The sequence below is a fragment of the Zalophus californianus genome, chromosome 3 (assembly GCF_009762305.2).
Source record: "Zalophus californianus isolate mZalCal1 chromosome 3, mZalCal1.pri.v2, whole genome shotgun sequence".
NCBI classification, from domain to species: domain Eukaryota; kingdom Metazoa; phylum Chordata; class Mammalia; order Carnivora; family Otariidae; genus Zalophus; species Zalophus californianus.
In genome coordinates, this window is record NC_045597.1 from 80,772,107 (window position 1) to 80,795,762 (window position 23,656).

The window sequence follows — 23,656 nt, forward strand, 5'->3', positions numbered from 1 at the left end:
GGGTGCCTGTGTGGCTCAGTTGCTTGAGCGACTGCCTTCAGTTCAGGTCATGATCCTGGAATCTAGGGATCGAGTCCTGCAATGGGCTTCCTGCTCAGTGGGGAATCTGCTTCTCCCTCTGACCCTCTACTCTCCCATTGCTCTCTAATAAATGAAAAAAATCCTTAAAAAAAATAAATATTATTGAAACAAAGTAAGATTTTAGAAGGAAAACTATAGCCTTTAAGTATCTCACTAATTAATGTGTTCAAGGTTTGATTATAGGCATCCAAAGGGATGCAAGTAAGTGTTTATGGTTTCTCCCCTTAAAGAAATTTAAAATCTTTTAGAGATATAAATAGATAACAACAAAAGACACTAGTTAACAAATGAGATATAACTATGTAATCAGAGAAAATTCTGATTATATTCACCTTGCATCTGCATTGGTATCCTCCAATGTCTTTTTGCCTTATCTTCTTAATAAATCTAACTAGGGTGAATACCAAATCTTTTTTTTTTTTCTTAAGATTTGTCAAAGAAAGAGCATGCACGCACACAAGCAGGGAGAGCAGCAGGCAGAGGGAGAAGCAGGCTCTCTGCTGAGCAAGGAGCCTGATGTGGGGCTTGATCCCAGGACCCTGGGATCATGACCTGAGCTGAAGGCAGATGCTTAATTGACTGAGCCACCCAGGTGTCCCAGGTGAATACAATCTTATCACTTTTTTACATCTCCTAATGCCTCATGTGTAATACACAGGAAATGAGAGAGGTCTGATCAAGTAAGATGGTGGCACTTAGAGACTTTGGAGGCAGGTAAACCAATGGCTTCTATTTTATACCTCAGTTCAGCCCAAACACCTGATTATCTATGGGAAAAGGCCATGAGGATTCAAAGACAATAGAACAAGATCTATATCCCAAAGGAGCAAGGTGGAAATCAGCAAAAAAGATCAATGGTTAACCCTGTCTTGCTAAACGATCTCATCAGGAATATGCTTTTATTTTTGCTCAACTCTGCTCGCTAGGCACATTAGATGATAGAATATAGTGGAAGCACCCTGTCTCTTGACCCACACATTTGGGGAGGCAGGAGGAAAAGGAAAAAAAAAAAAAAAACCCCTGAATGAGTAAGTCAAGAATTCAGTCATATCTAAATTGTTTATGAAAAGAAAAGAGAATCTCATTTAGTTTGCTGCCCTTATATGTTCTCATTTTTTATTCAAATGTTCTAGGAACATCAATTCCCAACTCAATGTCACCCTACTTGCTCTCAGATTATGTGTTATATAGACCTTATTACCATGCCATTTCTCTAACCGGTAAATAATAAAAGGCTAAACAAATTTATTAATGTTTGTTTTAGAATTCAAACACTAAGAATTGTAAATTGAGGCCAAGATAAGTTAGAATAGTCTGAAAATAAATGCCTGTTAAGTCTTAAATATCATATTCCAAAGCATGTAAACTAATATAACTCAGAAATAAATTCACATTATGATCAAAATTACCTGATTCAGGTCACAATAAGTCCGTAAAGAAGGTGCTGATTTTAACTCTCTTGCTATCTTCATAGCTGCAGCCAAATCATTTTTTTTCTCTTCAATGTAGCTTTTAGCCATTATTACATTTGAGAGATAATCATCTGTATTTCTTACTACTTCTTCACACAGGTTCTTTTTCCTTCATATAAGATCCCAAAGTTATTTTACAGAATTTCATAAATGCTCATATGAAAGTGAGTTTAAAACAACTAAGTGGTATCAAAAGGGTAATTTCACTAGTTTACGAACATGGTTAAAAGAGGCATTCAATTCAACTGAGATATATTACAATTAAACACTATGTATGGATAACTAGAGAAAAAGTAGGATATAATTATCATGTCACAGATACAGCTGTCACAGAATTACAGAAGACAGATCCTAGATGATTCCACATAAAAGAGAAATCCTAGCTTGTAATCACTTGTGCCATTTCAAAGACAATTTGTATTCATTTCCCACAAAGATACGCCTGCACATTTTAAAATTTCCATCAGTTGATGCAAATTACATAAATATAAAATGAGATTTTAAAATAAGATTTCACCAAACCAGAACACAGGTATCAATTAACTATAATCTTCAAAGTAATCCCTTAGAACGGCAAATAACGATTCCTTCATTACTTGTACCTCAGTACTCAAAATCTTTTCTGGGCCTATGATGGAATTAAATTATTATGGCAATTAAAAAAATTTTGTACCAAAAATTGTAGTGTGTAACTTTCTCACTTATTATCAAACAAATGACTGTTTCCTCAAGATCAAATCTGGCCTCAAAAAAAAAAAAAAAAAAAAGGAGTGTTTGTCACACTGAAGAGTGACAAGAATGTGACACAGGCTCTGAAGGTGAAGAGGTATTCCAAAAACCGTTTTGGTAATTGTATAAATAATCTGAAAGTCATTTCTTTAGGGGAGAAAATGGTTATTTTGGTAAGTTCTAGTATGGTTTCTAAAAACTCATGCCTGTGGACTGATATCAGCAAAACGGCAAACTAGGTAACTCTAAGCCTTTGTTACCCAGTGGAGATGTCAAAAAAAAAAAAAAAGCAGAAACTAGTTAAAATAATCTTACAGAAACTCTGGGAAATAAACAAAGGTATATAGCAACCAAGCAAATGCCCAATCAAGGAAAAGCCACATTCAAAACAGTACAAAATTCATGGTGTTTTCACTTGTTCTTGCCCAGCCCCCTCCTCAGCATGGTGTAGTCTTGGCGTAGAGGTAGCAGCACAGTTCCCAATTCCTTCCGTCAAACCAGAGGGAGCATAGCAGACTTCATCTGTAATGTTCTAACTTGTTTGTGGGATGACTGAGGAACTAGTCTGTTTCACCTAACTTGGAGCTCAGGCAGCAAAGAGCAATAGGCAGTACTTGGGAAGGCTGTAGGAAGACAAAGAGCTATAGATCCCTGGACAAGAGATTATCGGTAAAGACATATACTAGACCATCTGGGGCTTGCAAAAGCTTGGGTGAGACTCTTTCGGAAATGAATACATTTAAAAGTAGCTGTGTATATAAAGGAATAAAGAAAAAAATCATACTCAGGCCCAGGCAAGATGCATGCTCAGAAAAGACCTGAGAATACCTTAAGCCTTCACCTGAGGCTGATTCTAAGGCTCAGAGCATGCTCACTCAGTGAAAGACTGTCCCTGAAGAGAGCCAGTTTGCAATGACTAGAAGAGGTGGCTGTGTTTTCAGATGCCCAATTTTCAACAAAACAGCATATAAAGACATGGGAAAACATGACCCATTCAAAGGAAAAAAACAGAGTGGCAGAAACCATCCCTTAAGAAGCAGAGACATAGGACTTATTAAAGACTTTAAAACAAAGGTTTTAAATATGCTCAAAGAGCTAAAGGAAAACATGCACAAAGAACCTAGAGGAAATCAGGAAAAAATGAAGGACCAAAATGTGACTATCAATAAACAGACATTATAAAAAGGAAATTCCAGTGCTCAAAAGAACAATAACTAAAACGAAAAACTCACTAGAGGCGTTCAACAGCATATTTGAGCAGGAATAAAGAAGAATTAGCAAACCTGAAGATAGGACAACTGAAATTAGAGTCTGAGGAACAGAAAGAAAAAATAATGAAGAGAAGTGAACAGAGCCTAAGGGATTTGAGGGATTCTCTCAAGAAAAGCAACATATGCATTACAGGAATTCCAAAAACAGGAGAGAAAGAGAAAGGTGCAGAGAAATTATTTGAAGATATAATAGCTAAAAACTTCCAAAATTAGATAAAATACATAAATTGACAAGTCCAAGAACCCAAAGATATTTAAGTAGAATAAACTTAAGAGACCCCCACAGAGACACAATATAATCAAACTGTTGGAAGACAGAGAATTCTGTTTTTTTTTTTTTTTTGTAAAGATTTATTTATTTATTTGAGAGAGAGAATGAGATAGAGAGAGAGAGAACATGAGAGCGGGGAGGGTCAGAAGGAGAAGCAGACTCCCCGCCGAGCAGGGAGCCCGATGCGGGACTTGATCCCGGGACTCCAGGATCACGACCTGAGCCGAAGGCAGTCGCTTAACCAACTGAGCCACCCAGGCGCCCAAGACAGAGAATTCTGAAAGCATTAAGAGAAATGCGATTTGTTATACCCAAGGAATCCTCAGTAAGATTATCAGCCAATTTCTCAGTGGAAACCTTGGAGGCCAGAAGGCAATGGGATGACATATTTAAAGTGTTGAGGGACGCCTTGATGGCTCAGTCAGTTCAACATCCGACTCTTGATTTCAGTTCAGGTCATGATCTCAGGGTCATGAGATCGAGCCCCATGTTGGACTCTGTGCTGGGTGTGGAGCCTGCTTAGGACGGGTCTCTCTCCCTCTCTCTGTCCCTCCCCTGAACTCTCTCTAAATAAATAAATGAATAAATAAAGTTTTGAAAGGGAAAAGCTTGCCAACTGAGACTTCTATAACTAGCAAAACTGTCCTTCAAAAGATAAGGGAAAAGTTAAAACATTTCCAGATAAAGAAAAGCTGAGGGAGTTCATGATCAATATACTTTGACTATAAGAAATGCTAAACAAAATCCTTCAGGTTAAAATGAAAGGAGGAGAGATAGTAACTTGTACTTGGTAAAGGTAAATACACAGACAAATATAAAATCTAGTATTGTTGTAGTTTTGGTTTTTAACTCCACTTTTTATTTTCTACAGGATTTAAAAGACAAATACATGAAATGACTATAAATCTATGTTAATATATACATGATGTATGAAGATGTAATTGTGAAACAAAATAGGGGAAGGAGATGTAAAAAAGTTTTTACATGCAATTCAGTTAAGCTGCTATCAATTCAAAATAGACTGCTATAACTTTAATATGTTATATGTAATCCCCATGGTAACCAAAGTATAGAATATGCAAAAAAAAAAATGAGAAGGGAATCAAAATATGTGACTACAAAAAAGTCAAGTAAACAGAAGGTAGTAACAGAAGAAATGAATGATAAGAAGGCTCTAAAACACTGAAAACAACATGGCAAAAGTCCTTCTTTATTGATAATTTAAAAATAAATGGACTAAACTTCAGAATCAAAAGGCACAGAATGGAGGACTAGAGTTCAAAAAATGACAACATATTTGGTCTACAGATACTCATTTTAGATCTATAGATATACATAGAACAAAGGTGAAAAGATGAAGATAGTCTGTGTAAACAGTAATCAAAAGAGAACTATATAAATATTAGACAAAATAGACTACGTCAAAAACTGTTACAAGAGAGGAAGAACATTATAAATTGACAGAACATCAAGAATACACAATCATAACACATAGATGCACCAAATACAAGAGCTCTGAACTATATGACACAAACTCTAACAAAATTAAAAGGAAAAACAGCATTACAATAATAGGTGGAGACTTCAATATCCTACTTCCTACTTCCAATAACAAGTAGGAAAACCATATAGAATATCAATAAAAAATAGACTAAACCATATGACAGATCAATTGCACCTAACTGACATAAAGAGAAAAATTCCATCCAAAAACAGAGAATACACATTTCCCTCAAGCATACATGGAACATCCTCCACCATATGTTAGGTCGAAAATCAAGTCTTTTAAAAACTCCAATTAAAAAAACCCTGAAAACATACAAAATATCTTTTCTGGTCACAATAGAAAGAAACTAGAAAACGTTAACAGAAGGAAATGAAAAATATGTGGGCATTAAATAACATACTCCTAAATACAAATGGGTCAAACAAAAAAAATCACCAGGAAAATATTGAGACAAATGAAAAACAAAAATTTTAAAAGTTGAAAAGGGAGAGGAGTTAAGATGGTGGAGGAGTAGGGGACCCTAAGTTTCTCTATTCCCTTGAATATTGCTAGACAACTATCAAATCATTCTGAACACCTGTGAAATCAATCAGAGATCTGAGAAAAGAAATGCTGCAATTCTATAAATAGAAAAGCGACCACTTTCTGGAAGGTGCAGAGACCTGAATATGGGGTGATATACTGAAGGACATGGTGAAGGGGAGGGAGACTGCGTAAGGAGGCTACTGCAAAGTATTATAAGTAGTGGAGCACAAAATTGGAACCTAAATAGAAGTCTGCTACATACATCCCTGGTTTAAAGGTGCTCAGGTAAAAAACCGAGGCAGAATCCCAGGTGGAATGGCATTATCTCAGGATCCCTGGGGTCACAAGAATGGGGGTGCCTGAGTGCAGTAGAGTTCCCAGGCATAGGAGCAGGGAAGCCCACTGAAAACAGTGAGTTTAGGTGCCAGCTTTCTGCTCTGTGTTGCCATAAACTGCGACCCGCTGCACATTCCAGTGACCGCTTTCCTGGGAGGAGTCCAGCAAAAGGCAGAAGCATGGTGAGACCCCCTCCACAACAGGAACAGTGTGGATCTGCACCACAGGTGTCCATAAAATTTGAGTTTTTTTTTTTTTTTTTTTAGGATTTTATTTTTTGTCAGAGAGAGAGACAGAGAGGGAACACAAGCAGGGGGAGTGGGAGAGGGAGAAGCAGGCTTCCCGCTGAGCAGGGAGCCCAATGCGGGGCTCGATCCCAGCACTCTGGGATCATGACCTGAGCCGAAGGCAGACGCTTAATGACTGAGCCACCCAGGCACCCCAAAATTTGAGTTTTGAAACTCAGCTGCATGCCTGAAATAAAAACGCTCAGTCATAGGCCGGATAAACACAGAGATCTGATGGAAATCAGGGAGACAAAAGTAACTGACTGTTTTTCTATGAGAGCTCACTGAAGAGTGAAGGGCGTGGACTTTCAGGTCCAGGGCTAGAGACTGGGGCACCACCATTTTCATCCCACCCGTCAGTGCTGAAACCCTTCAGGAAGCAAAACAGCACTACATAGTGGAATCTGGAGCCACTTACACTACGCCTGGCCCCTTGGCAAGTGGGGAGCATTTCCACTAGGGCAAGGGCACCTGAGAATCAGTGCAATGGGCCCCCTCCCTCAGGAGACCAGTAGGAACAACTGGCCTGCACCAAGTTTACTGATGATAGAGGGCTGCAAAGCTCTTGGGGAAAACAGTATATAACATCTGTGGGGTTTTTTTTTTTTTTTTAATTTTAAAGTCTTTATTATTTTTTCAGTTATTTTATTTTTTCAATTTTTTAAAAAAATTTTTATATATATGTTATATATAAATTTTTTATTTTTTGTTTCTTTTCATTGTATATTATATATATACAAAAGCTAAAAAAAAAATAGAAGTTTTTCTCTCTTTCTTATTTTTGGATCTAGTTTCTTTTAACATGAAGGCCAAAACACACCTAGGATCTAGTTTTCTTTGGGGAAGGGTTGTTTCTTTTTTCTTGATTTGTATTGTTTTTGCTTTTTTTTTTCTGTTGTCATCATTACTGTTGTCTTTTTCTCTTTCTTCTATTCTTTTCTGGACAAAATGATGACATGGAGACATTCACCCCAGAAGAAAGAATAGGTTGTTGAAAAAAAGAATAGGTTGTAGTATTCACTGCCAGGGATTTAATACAGATATAGGTAAGATGTCTGAACTAGAATTAAAAAAAAAACAATTGTAAAGATACTAGTTAGGTTTGAAAAAAACATAGAAGACACTAGAGAATCCCTTATTGTAGAAATAAAAGAACTAAAATCTAGTGAGGCAGAAATTAAAAATGCTATTACCAAGATGCAGTCTTAAATGAAGGCTCTAAAAATGAGGATAAATGAGGCAGAAGAGTCAGTGATTTAGAAGATAAAATGATGGAAAATAAGGAAGCTGAAGAGAGAAAGAAAACTACTGGATCATGAAGGCAGACTTACAGAACTTAGCAATTCCGTAACACAAAATAATATCTGGATAATAAGGGTCCCAGAAGATGGAGAGAGGGATGGAAGGTTTATCTGAACAAATTATAGCTGAGAACTTCCCTAATTTGGGGAAGGAAACAGGTATTCAAATCCAGGAGGCACAAACAACTCCCTTAAAAAAAAAATCAATAAAAATAGGTCAACACCTCGACATAGAATAGTGAAGCTTACAAATTTCACAGATAAAGAGAAAATCTTGAAGGTAGCTTGGGACAAGAGATCCTTAACCTATAAGGGTAGATACATAAGGCTGGTAGCAGACCTGTCCACGGAGAGCTGGCAGGCCAGAAAGGACTGGCATGATATATTCAATGTGCTAAATGGGAAAAATATGCAGCCAAGAATACTTTATCCAGCAAGGCTGTCATTCTCAATAGAAAGAGAGATAAAGAGTTTCCAGGACAAACAAAAACTAAAGGAATTTGTGAACACTTAACCAGACCTGCAAGAAATATTAAAGGGGATCCTTTGAGCAAAGAGAGAGCCCAAAAGTAACAAAGAACAGAAAAGAACAGAGACAATCTACAGGAACAGCAATTTTATAGGTCACTGATCAAATGGCAATAAATTCATATCTTTCAGTAATTACTCTGAATGTAAATGGACTAAATGCTCCAATCAAAAGACACAGGGTATCAGAATGGATTAAAAAAAAAAAAAAGACCCATTGATAGAAGGTGTTTACAAGACTCATTTTAGACCCAAAGACACCTCCAGATTGAAAGTGAGGGGGTAGAGAACCACTGATCATGCCAATGGACATCAAAAGAAAGCTGGAGTAGCCATCCTTATATAAGACAAACTAGGTTTTAAACCAAAGACTGTAACAAGAGATGAAGGACACTATATCATAATAAAAGGATTTATCCAACAAAATGTTCTAACAATTGTAAATATTTATGACCCTAACTTGGGAGCGGCCAAATATATAAACAAATTAATAACAAAATTAAAGAAACTCATTGATGATAATACCATGATAGTAGGGGACTTTAACACCCCACTCACTTCAATGGACAGATCATCTAAGCAGAAGATCAACAAGGAAACAAGGGCTTTGAATGACACACTGGATCAGATGGACTTCACAGATACATACAGAGCCTTCCATCCTAAAGCAACAGAATACACATTCTTCTCAAGTGCACATGGAACATTCTCCAGAATAGACACATTCTGGGTCACAAATAAGGTCTCAACCAGGACAGAAAGACTGAGACTATACCATGCGTATTTTTAGACCACAATGATTTAAAACTTCAAAGTCAACTACAAGAAAAAATTTGGAAGGACCACAAACACATGGAGGTTAAAGAGCATCCTACTAGGGGGTGGATAAGGGATGACACTGTACTGTTGAAGGCAGAGCTGTCATGTTACCCTTTGGCAGGCTCAGCAGGGAAAGGCAAGAAACTGAGACTAGGGGCTCTTGGCCCTCATCCTGGACCAATGCCCACATGTGCGATGGTAGGGGCAGTTTCTTTGGTTTCCTGGTGTGTGGCTCTTCAGACATCTATCTTTAGGCTGTAGAGCTTTATCTTGGGCAACACCTCTTTTCTTCAGGTGACTGGCTGCTGTTTCCAGGCCTCCTTATGAAGGACCACCCATGGTAGAGACCAAGAACTTCTTGGGGAGGTTAGTGCAACAAAAAGGTTAGGAGTCTGATCCCTGGAGCCAGATTGCCTGGATAGAACCCTGGCTCTGCCACTTACTAGGTATGTTGTGAACTTAGGGAAACTATTTTACCTTCCAGGGCCTCTGTCTTCTCACACGTAAAATGGGAATAATAATAACAGCACATATTTCATAAGATTATTGTGATAAGTTAATGAAGCACTTAACAGTGCTTGGAAAGGCAATTTAAAACCACAATGAGATTTAGCCATGAGAATGGCTAAATTTTAAAAGACTAACCATATAAGCCAAGACAGACAAGCATGAGGAACAACCAGAACTCTTATACATTGTTGATGGGAATGTAGAATGATATAACCACTTTGGAAAACAGGTTGGCAGTTTCTTACAAAATGAAATATATACACAAAATTCATAAATATGAAAAATGCACATCTTTACAAAAAAATGTATATTTACTACGTGGCCCAACAACTCTAAGAGAAATAAAAATATATGATCACAAAAGACTTGTACACGAAAAAATAAAGCATCCTACTAAAGAATGAATGGATCAAGCAGGAAATTAAAGAAGAATTAAAAAAAATACATGGAAGCAAATGCAAATGAAAACATGACAGTTCAGAACCTTTGGGGACAGCAAAGGCAGTCCTAAGAGGAAAGTATATAGCAATACCGGCCTTTCTCAAGAAATAAGAACAGTCTCAAATACACAACCTAATATTACACCTAAAGACGCTGTAAAAAGAACAGCAAATAAAGCCTAAATCCAGCAAAAGGAAAATAAAGATTAGAGCAGAAATCAATGAAACAGAAACAAACAAAAAACCCAAAATAACCCAAAACAAAACAGATCAATGAAACTAGGAGCTGGTTCTTAGTAAGATCAATAAACCCCTAGCCAGATTTATCAAAATGAAGAGAGAAAGGACCCAAATACATAAAATCATCAATGAAAGGAGAGATCACAACGAACACTGTAGAAATACAAACAATTACAAGAGAATATTATGAGCAATTATATGACAACAAATTTGGCAATCTGGAAGAAATGGATGCATTCCTAGAAACATATGAACTACCAAAACTGAAGCAGGAAGAAAGAGAAAACCTGAAAAGATCCATTACCAGCAACCAAATCGAAGCAGTAATTAAAAATCTCCCAACAAACAAGAGCCTAGGGGCAGAGGGCTTTCCAGCAGAATTTTACCAAAAATTTAAAGAAGAATTAATACCTATTCTTCTGAAACTGTATCAAAAAATAGAAATGGAAGTAAAACTTCCAAACTCATTAGAATGAGGCCAGCATTACCTTGATCCTAAACCAAAGACCCCACCAAAAAGGAGAATTAGAGACCAATATCCCTGATGAACATGGATGCAAAAATTCTCACCAAGATACCAGCTAATTGGATCCAACAATACATCAAAAGAATTATTCACCATGACCAAGTGGGATTTATTCCTGGGCTGCAAGGTGGTTCAACATCCACAAAACATTCAATGTGGAACACCACATTAATAAAAGGACAAGAACCATATGATCCTCTCAATAGATGCAGAAAAAGCATTTGACAAAATACAGCACTTGAATGAAGCTTGATGAAAACTATCCACAGTGTAGGGATAGAGGAAACATACCTCAATATCATAAAAGCCATCTACAAAAAACCCAAAGCAAACATCATCCATAATGGGGGAAAAACAGAGCTTTTCCCCTAAGGTCAGGAACAGTACAGGGATAGCCACTCCATGTGACAACAGTACTTGTTCAATATAGTACTAGAAGTCCTAGCCTCAGCAATCAGACAACAAAAAGAAATAAAAGGCACCCAAATTAGCAAAGAAGTCAAATTTTCACTTTTCACAGATGACATGAAATGCTATATAGAAACCCAAAAAATTGCTAAAACTGATACAGGAATTCAGCAAAGTGGCAGGATATAAAATCAATGCACAGAAGTCAGTTGCATTTCTATATATAACAAGGAGGCAGATGAAAGAGAAATCAGGGAATTGATCCCATTGACAGCTGGACTAAAAACCATAAGATACCTAGGAATAAACCCAACCAAGAGGTAAAGGATCTATACTCTAGAAACTAGAGAACACTTATGAAAGAAATTGAGGAAGACACAAAGAAGTGGAAAAACATTCCATGCTCATGAACGGGAAGAACAAACACTGTTAAAATGTCTATGCTACCCAGAGCAATCTACACATTTAACACAATCCCTATCGAATTACCCTCAACATTTTTCACAGAGCTGGAACAAATAATCCTAAAAATTGTACAGTACCAGAAAAGACCCCCAATATCCAAAGGAATGCCGAAAAAGAAAACCAAAGTTGGAGGCATCACAATTCTGGACTTCAAGCTGCATTACAAAGCTGTAATCAAGACAGTATGGTACTGGCACAAAAACAGACACATGGATCAGTGGATCAGAATAAAGAACCCAGAAATAGACCCTCAACTTTATGGTCAACTAATCTTCGACAAAGCAGGAAAGAATATCCAGTAGAAAAGGGACAGTCTCTTCAACGAATGGTGTTGGTAAAATTGGACAGCCACATGCAGAAGAATGAAACTGGACCATTCTCTTACACCATATACAAAGATAAATTCAAAATGGATGAAAAACCTCAATGTGAGACAGGAATCCATTAAAATCTTAGAGGAGAACACAGGAAGCAACCTCTTCAACCTCAGCTGCAGCAACTTCTTACTAGACACGTCTCCAAAGGCAAGAGAAAAGCAAAAATGAACTACTGGGACTTCATCAAGATAAAAAGCTTTTATACAGCACAGGAAACAGTCAACAAAACTAAAAAGCAACCTATGGAATGGCAGAAGATATTTGCAAATGTCTTATCAGATAAAGGGCTAGTATCCAAATCTATAAAGAACTTATCAAATTCAACACCCAAGAAACAAAAAATCCAATGGAGAAATGGGCAGAAGACATGAGCAGACATTTCTCCAAAGAAGACATACAAACAGCCAACAGACACATGAAAAATTTTCAGTATCACTCATCATCAGGGAAAAACAAATCAAAACCACAATGAGATATCACCTTGCACCAGTCAGAATGGCTAAAATTAACAAGTCAGCAAACAATAGATGTTGACGAGGATGTGGAGAAAGGGGAATCCTCTTACACTCTTGGTGGGAATACAAACTGGTGCAGCCAGTCTGGAAGGCAGTATGGAGGTCCTCAAGAAGTTAAAAGTAGAACTACCCTATGACCCAGCAATTGCACTACTAGATATTTATCCAAAGGATACAAACAGTGATTTGAAGGGGCACGTGCACTCCAATGTTGGCAGAAGCAATGCCCACAAAAGCCAAACTATGGAAAGAGCCCAGATGTCCATCAACAGATAAATGTATAAAGATGATGTGATGCAAACACACACACACACACACACACACACACACACACACACACACACACACACACACACTGGAATATTACTCAGCCATCAAAATAAATGACATCTTGCCATTTGCAATGATGTGGATGGAACTAGAGGGTATTATACTAAGTGAAATAAGTTAGAGAAAGACAAATACCATATGATTTCATTCATATGTGGAATTTAACAGATGAACACAGGGGAAAGGAAGGAAAAATAAGATGAAAATAGGGAGGCAAACTGTAAGAAATTCTGAACTCTAGGAAACAAACTGAGGGTTGCTGGAGGGGAGGTAGGTGGGAGGAAGGGATAATTGGGTGATGGACATCAAGGAGTGTACTTGATGTAATGAGCACTGGGTGTTATATGCAAATGATGAATCCCCAAATTCTACCCCTGAAAGTAATAATATGGTATATGTTAACTAAGTTGAATTTAAATAAAGAGTAAAAAAAATAAAAGGGAACCTGGGATGGGAGGGAAAATAAGTATAGCACATCTTTTTTGCCTTCTGAATGTTGAACCTTATGAACAAATTACTTATTTGAAAATAAATGTACAAAAATTAAAATGAATAAAATTATAAAATCATGGATCAAAAATATTGAAATGTACAAGATGCAGCGATAGCAGTGTTAAATGGAAATACATAGTTGTAAATACATTAAAAAAGAAATAGCAAACCAACAATCTAACTTTATGCCTTAGGAACTAGAAAAATACAAACTAAACCCAAAGCTAGTGGAAGGAAGGAATAATAAAGATTAGAGTGGTGATAAGGAACTAGAGAATAAAAAAATGGAGGAAAAAAAAAAATCAACGAAAGCAAAAGTTGGTTCTTTGAAAGAACCAGCCCCTGGTTTCATTGATGTACAATTGTTTTTTTAAGTTTCAATGTCATTTATTTCTGCTCTAATCTTTAGTATTCCCTTTCTTCTTCTGTATTTAGGCTTTGTTGTTCTTTTTCCAGGTCCTTTAAGTGTAAGGTTAGGTTGTTTGAAATTTTTGTCAATTCTTAAATTCATTTTTTTTTAAAGATTTTATGTAATCTCAATACCCAATGTGAGGCTCGAACTTAAAATCCCAAGTTCGAGAGTTGCATGCTTCAGTGACTGAACCAGCCAGGCACCCCAAGATTTTTCTTGTTTCTTGAGATAGGCCTGTATTGTTATATTCTTCCCTCTTAGCACTGCTTTTGCTACATCCCAAAGATTTTGGACCACTGTGTATTAATTTTCATTTGTTTCCATATATTGTTTTATTTCCTCTTTGATTTCCTGGTTGACCCATTCATTGTTTAGTAGCGTGTTGTTTCACCTCCATGTATTTATAGTCTTTCCAATTTTTTTTTCTTGTGGTTAATTTCTAGAAAGGTTGGTTCTTTTCAATCAAAACTGACAACTCTTTACACTAAGAAAAAGAAGAATCAACTTACTAAAATCATAAAGGAAGTGGGAACATGACGACCAATCTTACAGGAGTGAAAAGGATTACAAGAGAGTACTAAGGACAACTGTATGCCAAGAAATTGGATAACCTAGATGAAATGGACAAATTCCTAGAAACACACTACCTACCAAGACTGAGTAAGGAAGAAATAGAAAATCTGAACAGATCAATAACAAGTAAGGAGATTGAATCAGCAATCAAAAGCCTCCCCAAAAGTCCTAGGCCAGATGGCTTCACTCGTGAATTCTACCAAAAATTTAACAATGAATTAACACCAACCTTTCTGAAACCCTTCCAAAAAATTGAAGGGGTAGGAACATTTCCTAAGTCATTCTGAGGCCAGCATTATCAAAGCCATATGAAGATACTACAGGAAAACTACAGACAACTATCTCTCATGACTATCAATGCAAAATCTTCAACAAAGTATTAGCAAATCAAATTCAGCAGCATATTAAAAGGATACTACATCATGACCAAGTGGGATTTATTCCTAGAATATAAGGATGATTCAACATGTGAAAATCAATTAATGTTATACACCAGAGCAGGAAGAAGTAAAAATCCATACATGATCCCCTCAATCAATGCAGAAAAAGGATTTGACATATTTCAACACCTTTTCATTATAAAAACACTCAATGTACTAGGAATTTAGGGAAACTACATCAACATAAAGGCCATATATGAAAAACTCACAGCTAACATTACACTAGGTAGAGGAAAAGCTGTCAGTTCTTCACTAAGATCAGAAACAAGATCAGGATGTATGCATTTGCCACTGCTATTTAACATATTACTGGCAGAGGCTGCTGGGAAGATGGCGGAGTAGGACGTCCCTGTAGTTGACCTCTTGCCGTGTGGCCGCCTAGAGAGCACCCAAGTCGGCATAAATAACCCAAAAGCAGCCCGAAAACTGGCAGAACAGACTCTCCGCAGCCCGGCATAGACAAGAGGCCACAGTGAAGCAGATCCACCGCCTCTGATCGCTCTTGGCAAGATCCTGTCAAAGTGGTGCCACAAGTCTGGCAGTGTGTGCGCGGCCCAGACAAGGTCAGCACCACTCCAGAGTGAGTCCTGCCCCAGGGAGAGGGGAAGATAACCACATACCCGTCTGACTGTGACCCCAGCAGTGGGCTGAGGGCAGGCAGCTGGTCTGACTGCAGGCCCCACCCACCAACAAAAGCTTCTCCGGGGACGACACAGGGACAGTGCCTACAGTTTGGTGCTACTGCATCTCTGGCAAACATCTGGTCTGACTCGACTCAAGCCCGAGGCAGCCCCGGAGCAGCCCACTAACACCATGGGCACCAGACTCTGCCCACAACAGGCAGGGAGCCATCGCAGACAGCAGGACTGAAGGCAAACACATCCCAGCCACAATGGTAGGACACCCCCTGGAGCAACACACATAGGAGACACCCCCTGAAGCACCAGGTTTTGGGGAACAGACATTGCACTGCAGGACCTCTTCTTCATAGAGCCACTACTTTCAAGTGCAGGAGACGTAGCTGACTTTCCTAACACAGAAAAACAGACAACGCAAGAGACAGAATGAGGAGACAGAGGAATGTGTCCCAAATCAAAGAACAGGACAAAATCAGAGCAGGAGACCTAAGCGAAATGGAGTTAAGTAATATGTCTGATAGCGAATTTAAAGTAACGCTCATAAAGATTCTCGCTGGAATTGAGGAAGGACTGCAGGACTTCCTTGAGACCCTCCACCAAGAGCTAGGAGATGTAAAAAAGAACCAGTTAGAGCTATTGGATTTACTAAATGGAAATAAAAATAGACCATCTGGAATAAATAGCAAGCAAGAGGAGGTAGAAGAAAGGACCAGCCACCTGGAGGACAGAGTCATGGAAAGAAATCAAGCCAAGCAGATGAGAGGGGGGAAAAATACACAGAATGAAAATAGACCCAGGGAACTGAACAACGCTGTCAGGCCTAACAGTCGCATGATAGGGATCCCAGAAGGAGAAGAGCGAGGAAAGGGGCAGATTTGTCTGAAGAAATAATAGCTGAAAACTTCCTGAATCTGGGGAAGGAAAGAGAAATCCAGATCCAGGAGGCACAAAGAGCCCCCAACAAAACCAACCCAAAGAAGTCTGCACCAAGACACAAAGTAAATAAAACAGCCAAAAGTAGTGAGAAAGAGAGAATTTTAAAAGCAGCAAGAGAAAGGAAAGCAGGTACATACAAAGGAAACCCCATACGGCTATCAGTGGGTTTTTCAGCAGAAACTCTGCAGGTCAGAAGAAAGTGGTATGATAGATTCCAACTGCTAAAAGGAAAAAATCTACAGCCAAGAATACTCTATCCAGCAAGGCTTTCGTTTAGAATAGAGGGAGTGATCAAGTTTCCCAGAAAAACAAAAATTAAAAGCAAAACCAGCCACATCCCTGTCACACACGATGCCATCGGCCTGTGGGTCCCAAATTCATGGTCCAGCCACTCTCCTGCCCGAGTCAGCGTGCACAGCCTGCCACCTGCTAAATGCCAAGTCAACACGCCTTCACCTCAGATTGCCAAGGGCTCAAGTTGACACTGTTCCCCTCAAATTTCAGCCCCTGTACCCAAGTTTGTGCACAAAAGTGGGAATAATTATAACAGCAGAATGAAGCAACCCAAACATCTATTTCTGTGGAATACAGAATGGATAAAAGGAGTGTGCTAGGCTGAGAACATCTCCAAAAAGCACATGAACAATACATACAGCATGATTCTGGTTAGTTAAAAAAAAACCCAAAACCTGGGAGGAATAAAACAAGATGAAACTAGAGAGGGAGACAAACCATAAGAGACTTCTTAAGCATAGGAAAGAAACAGGCTTGCTGGAGGGGAGGTGGGGGGGGATGGGGTGACTGGGTGGTGGGCATGAAGGAGGGCACGTGATGGAATGAGCACGGGTGGTTGTATGCAACTGATGAATCACTGAACTCTAAAACTAATAATACACTATATTGTTAATTAATTGAACTTAAAATTAAAAAAAAAGGAAACCCCCCCCAAAAAACATATTACTGTAGGTTCTAGTCAGAGTAATTAGGCAAGAAAAAGAAAAGACATCCAAATTGAAAAGAAGTAATATCTATTTTTTGCAGATGACATGATCTTATATGTAACAAAACCCTAAGGAGGCCAAAAAATACTTGCAGGGCTAATAAATGAATTCAGCAAAATGTAGGATACAAAAGCAATACACAAAAACCACATGCATTTCTAACTAGCTCTCTGAAAAGGAAATTAAGAAAACAATTCCTTTAAAATAGAATACAAAAGAATATACTTAGGAATAAACTTAAGAAGGAAATAGACTTGTATACTTATATGCCATATTAGACTGCTGAAAGAAATGAAAGAAGACAAAATAAGAGGAAAGACAACCCACATTCATGGACTGGAAGACCGAATACTGTTGACAATACTACCCAAAACAAACTACAATTCAGTGCAATCCCTATTAAAATTTCAGTGATGTTTCAGGCAGAATAGAAAAACCCATTCTCAAAGTCATATGAAATCTCAGGGGACCCCAAACTGCCAAGACAATCTTGAAAAAGAACAAAGTTGGAGGGCTCACACATCCTGATTTCAAAACTTGCTACAACGCTATAGTAATCAAAACAGTGTGCTACTGGCATAAGGACAGATAGATAGACCAATGGAATAAAATAGACATCCCAGAAATAAACCTTCACATATATGGTTAACTGAGTATTGACAAGCATGCCCAGACCATTCAATGGAGAAAAGACCATCTTTATAACAATGGTGCTGAGAAAAGTGGACATTCATATGGAAAAGAATGAAATTGGACCCTTCTCTCATACCATATACAAAAATTAACTCAAGAGTGTAGAGCTAAAACTGTAAAACTCTTAGAAGAAAACACAGGAGAAAAGCTTCATAATGTTAGATTCAGCAATGATTTCTTGACTATGACACAAAAGCACAGGCAACAAAAGAAAAAATAAACAGAACTTTATCAATAGTTATCAATATCAATCAATATCAAAGAATGCTATCAAGAGAGTAAAAAGGCAACCCACAGAATGGAAAAAAAAAGATCTGAAAATGACATATCTGATAAAGGATTAGTATCCCTACTGTATAAAGAACTCCAACCCCACAACAAAATAATCCAATCCAAAAGAAGGGACTTGAAAGGACTTCTCTTCAAAGAGGATGTAAATAAGTAATAAACAAGCACATGAAAAAATACTCAAACATAAAATGCAAATCAAAATCACAAGATCCTATTTCATACCCATTAGGATAGGATTACTAAAAAACTCGAGAAAACAACATTGTTAGTGAGAATATGAGGAAACCGGAACCCCATGCACTACTGGTGGGAATGTAAAATGTATAGCTACAGTAGAAAACTTTGTGTTCCCTCAAAAAGTTAAGCATAAAATTATCATATGCCACTAAACTGGACACTTAAAAATGATTATAAAGGTAATCTTTATGTATATTTTACCACTATAAAAATGTTATGTTTAAAATGCATGCACATGACTTATAACTTAAATGTTACAATTAAAGACCATATGTGAGATAGCATCAATATGGGAGACTAAAGAGTATCAACAAATTCACTGACAGTATATTGAGCCTGTGTCCTAGGCATCCTAATGGGATTAAAAAGAAAAAAAGAGTCAAATGGACAAGTACCATTACTAAATATACTACTTTTGTCATGTTGAAACTTTCATGATCCTATTTCTTGAATTGAAAAATGTGATTTAAAATTATTAGAGATCATATGTATCAAAGAATTTTTAAAGTGATGGATATGCAACTATGTGGTATTTGTTTAGAAATGAGTGTTAGAAAGTATGAGTATTACTTGCTCTGATGCAAATAAACACATGAAAAAATGATGGAATGATGTTTAAGAAAAAGCATGTTTGCATTTACCCAAGTAAGTGAAATTCTACAACATGCAGATTTTGAAAATTTTCTGCGCTGTTTTAAGAAGCTTATTTATTTATTTAACAGTTAGCTGTGGGACCAGATGGCAAATAGCCAAAAATTTTTAAAAATGTACAAATTGTTCGTTTCCAAGCTGCAGACATCAGTCTGTAGGTATCACCCAATACCTTCCAAACTTGTTTAAAAGTTACTCAGTAAATTTTACAATCTATACAAAAAAAAACAAAGTGACAAGGTCATGTTAAAAACTTTAGTTTCATTGAGTCTATATTTTTAAGTTATTACCTGGAATCAAGAGAAGTAAAAAGTTGATCAAACTGTTTCTCCAGAACCTCTATAAGACTGACCGTTTCCTCTTTTGTTTGATTGTGTATGTGTTCCAGCATCTGCGAAGAACATAATACAAAGACCTAATTTGGTATTTTTATTTTGTAGAAATTGTACTGTTCAAATAATTTTAAAAGTAAAAGGTACTTTTTGGACTTTTCAAAGTAACCACACAGGAGGAGATTAGGTGATAAAAATGGAATAAATTACAGGTTTAACTTTAAATCCTGGTGCTTGTCAGCAAGATCACATCTTTGTTGGCACTGTGCACTGATAAACTGGCAAAAAGGCCCAGAAAATCCACTAAGTTTTCTAAACTTCTTATTCCTTTTTATCATTACAGGAAGAGTCATTCTGGATAGCTAAATTTCTCTCTGGCAGGATTCCTTAAATGAAAAAACCTTAATACATAATATTAGACATACTTGAATTAAAATGTTAACTATTCCACATCTTTGCATTTTTTGACAAAGAACTGTTGCTTGAGATCTGTGACCCCTTTTTTCCATTTTCTCCCTTTTAGAACAGGAATGTCTATCTTATACCTGTCTAACCAATGTATTTTAGAAGCAGATTAATTATCTAGTTTCACAGGTTCATGGTTGGAGAGGAATTTTGCCCCCAAATGAATCATACCCTGAGTCTCAGCCATACCTGATTTAGAAGATATTTAGATGAGATTTTGGACTTGATGCTGGAATAGATCTAAGGTTGGGATGGGGTGAATGTATTTTGCATATAAGAAGGACATGAATCTGGAGGGGGTCAGAGAGCAGACTATTATGGGTTGAATTTTGTCCACCCCTCTCCCAAATTCATACGTTGAAGTCTTAACTCCTGTATCAGCTATAATCTTTTGACTGCCTTGGTTGTAAATTTGTTGTTGCTTGGTGCTTAGGAGCTTGTTTTTTGTCACCAAGTGAGTCTCATCTGGGGGGGATGGAGTAAAGGAGGAAAGAAAGTAAGATTCTTTGTGTAAGGGTAAACAGCCGAATAATGAGCAATGTTAGAAGACGGTCTGCAATACTTTTGAGACAAAATTCAGCTCACAGCAAGAAAAAAATCATGGTTCCTTAATAGTGTTCCAATTTCAGTAGACTGCTAGCATAACAATGCCGCAAGACCAATCCTAGCAGGCCATGGAAGTCTTCTATTCTTTTGTATGTTTCTCTGTCATTGGATTATCATGCTCAATAACTTAGTGCTAGGCTCTAACTTCAGTGATATACATCTAAATATACACATTTAAAGAGAACATGCCTTAACTCACTATAGAATTTAATCATTTAAAATGCTTACTTTTACAGCAACACTTAATTGTTCAAAACTACAGCCTGCTATCTTCAATGCTTCATCAATTTCTTCTGCAGTTTTAGTTTCCTAAGAAGGGGAAAAGGGTCCATATACAAAATATAAAAATAGATGCTTATATACATTATATTAGTTGCAAACCCATCAGGCTACAATTTTGATTACAAAAGTAACAAAGACCACCACAGAAGTCTGAAAATAAGTAACAAAAATGACACTTTTAATCCTACTTATCCAGAAATTTAAAACATTTTAGAGTTTTGATTATAGATTATAGTATAAGATTTTTTTTAGAAAACTTTTGAAAAAATAGTTTTAAGTTGGAAAATGGTCACACAAAATATTCTGTCTTGAGGGGCACCTGGGTGGCTCACTTGCTAAGTGTCTGCCTTCAGCTCAAGTCATGATCCCAGGGTCCTGGGATCGAGCCCCACATCGGGTTCCCTGCTCAGTGGGAAGCCTGCTTCTCCCTCTCCCACTACCCCTGCTTGTGTTCCCTTCTCTCGCTGTGTCTCTGTCAAATGTTAAAAAAAAAAAAAAACACAAAACCAACTATCTTGAAAAATGTATCATGGCAATTAACGCACACACATGTAAAAATTAAGTTTTTAAAGAAGATTATAATTTGGCTATGTTAAAATTTAAACTTGAAGTAAAAGATAGCAAGATTAAGTGCTTTCTCCCTTACTGTAGCTCACTAAAGATCTTTTTAATAATAGCATTTTGGAATTTGTTCTATTTCTGATTTTAAACTAAAATAATACATTATTTAAAATTATAGAAACAGGTTAAATTCAATCTTCCAACAAAAGCCTCATCATCATCACAGTGAATTAATTAGGCCTTTTGGCTGCCATTAAAATGACGGGAAAAATCACATTCAGAATCTAGAAATTTGTACTTTATACAAGTTTCACATAATCTAGATTCAGTAACTAGGTTCAAAGGGAAGAAGCTACATATGGTTAAATATTAAGAACACTAACATGCTGAGTGAAATAAGTCAATCAGAGAAAGACATGTATCATATGATCTCACTGATATGAGGAATTCTTAATCTCAGGAAACAAACTGAGGGTTGCTGGAGTCGTGGGGGGTGGGAGGGATGGGGTGGCTGGGTGATAGCATTGGGGAGGGCATGTGCTATGGTGAGCGCTGTGAATTGTGCAAGACTGTTGAATCACAGACCTGTACCTCTGAAACAAATAATACATTATATGTTAAAAAAAAAAAAAAAAGATAGCAGGAGGGGAAGAAGGAGGGGGCAATCGGAGGGGGAAACAAACCATGAGAGACTATGGACTCTGAAAAACAAACTGAGGGTTCAAGGGGGGGGGGGATGGGTTAGCCTGGTGATGGGTATTAAGGAGGGCATGTTCTGCATGGAGCACTGGGTGTTATATGCAAACAATGAATCATGGAACACTACATCAAAAACTAATGATGTAATGTATGGTGATTAACATAATAAAAAATATGTGTGTGTGTGTGTATATATATATAAACAAAAAGAACACCAATAGAGTTGGTCAAAGGGAGACTGGGTTGCCTTAGGAAAAATGAGAATCGTTCAAGTATATTTAGAAAAAAATAAGAGATTCAGGTAAAGAATGTAGGTTTACCTCTTACCTTTATGCTTCTAAAAAAAAAAAAAAAACCTATAATTATAGCAACCTTGAGAGGAGAGTTAAGCTACCAGACACAAAGTAAAAATGTTTGGCTTCTTCTTACTTCATGAGTAACATTTTTTCATACCGCCATTAGAGCTGAGGAGTTCAAAACAGTCCTGTGTGTGGATGTTGAATGTTCTAAACCAATAGTTAGCTGGTCAGAAGTCTTTTTAAATTCCTGAGAACAATTCTTTATCCTGAAAAATGTCAAATACATTATTTTAAGTACCATATTAACAATTTTAACTTTCTATTCTGATTTTCACTCTATCAAAAATAATTTATATGACAACTTATAATAACAATTATAGTGGGTTCTCAGTCATCTATGATAAGCAAAGAGAAGGAAACCATAGCTAAATATGCTTCCATATAAAAATTTTACCAAGAATTCAACTTCTTAGCAAATCCCTAAAAATAAAAAAAATTATCTCACAGTATAAATTGTGTTTTAATCTTCTAATTACCTCTCCTTACCTGATACTTTTTGATAGACATGTTGACAGTCACCGAACTGTCTTTAAGCTCAATTACTTATACACATATGCCTGCTATTAAAAAAATGTGCTTATAGGCCTAGATAATTTACGAAAAGGTAATGAATTTACTAGGTAAGTTAATATGCAAAGAGAAAACTAGTTTCATTTCTTATCTACACATGCTAGAGTTTTTGCCTATTTTTTAAATTTTTTATTTTTTAAAGATTTTATTTATTTATTTGACAGAGAGACAGCAAAAGAGGGAAAACAAGCAAGGGGAGTGGGAGAGGGAGAAGCAGGCTTCCCACTGAGCAGGAAGCCCGATGCTGGGCTCCACCCCAGGACTCTGGGATCATGCTCTGAGCCGGAGGCAGATGCTTAACGACTGAGCCACCCAGGTGCCTCTATTTTTTTTTCTAATTTTATTTATTTATTTGTCAGAAAGAGAGAGAGAAAGAGAGTACAGAAGCAGAGCGAGAAGCAGACTCCCAGCTGAGCAAGGAGCCCGATACGGGGCTCTATCCCAGGACCCTGGGATCATGACATGAGCTGAAGGCAGACA

At 37.2% G+C, this 23,656-nt stretch overlaps 1 protein-coding gene across 7 annotated transcripts in view; it reads right to left on the reverse strand.

Annotated features, from left to right (window-relative positions):
- The window catches only part of RNF17 (ring finger protein 17), a 139,296-nt gene that overhangs the window by 104,973 nt on the left and 10,667 nt on the right, over nucleotides 1-23,656 (reverse strand). For all 7 annotated transcript variants that reach the window (XM_027589077.1, XM_027589078.1, XM_027589074.1 and 4 more), the window contains exons 4-7: nucleotides 22,701-22,812; nucleotides 20,934-21,014; nucleotides 19,593-19,693; nucleotides 1,491-1,662 (exon numbers count right to left, since the gene is read on the reverse strand). In XM_027589077.1, the coding sequence (XP_027444878.1) occupies nucleotides 1,491-1,662; nucleotides 19,593-19,693; nucleotides 20,934-21,014; nucleotides 22,701-22,812 (466 nt within the window). The remainder of the gene's footprint in view (nucleotides 1-1,490; nucleotides 1,663-19,592; nucleotides 19,694-20,933; nucleotides 21,015-22,700; nucleotides 22,813-23,656) is intronic.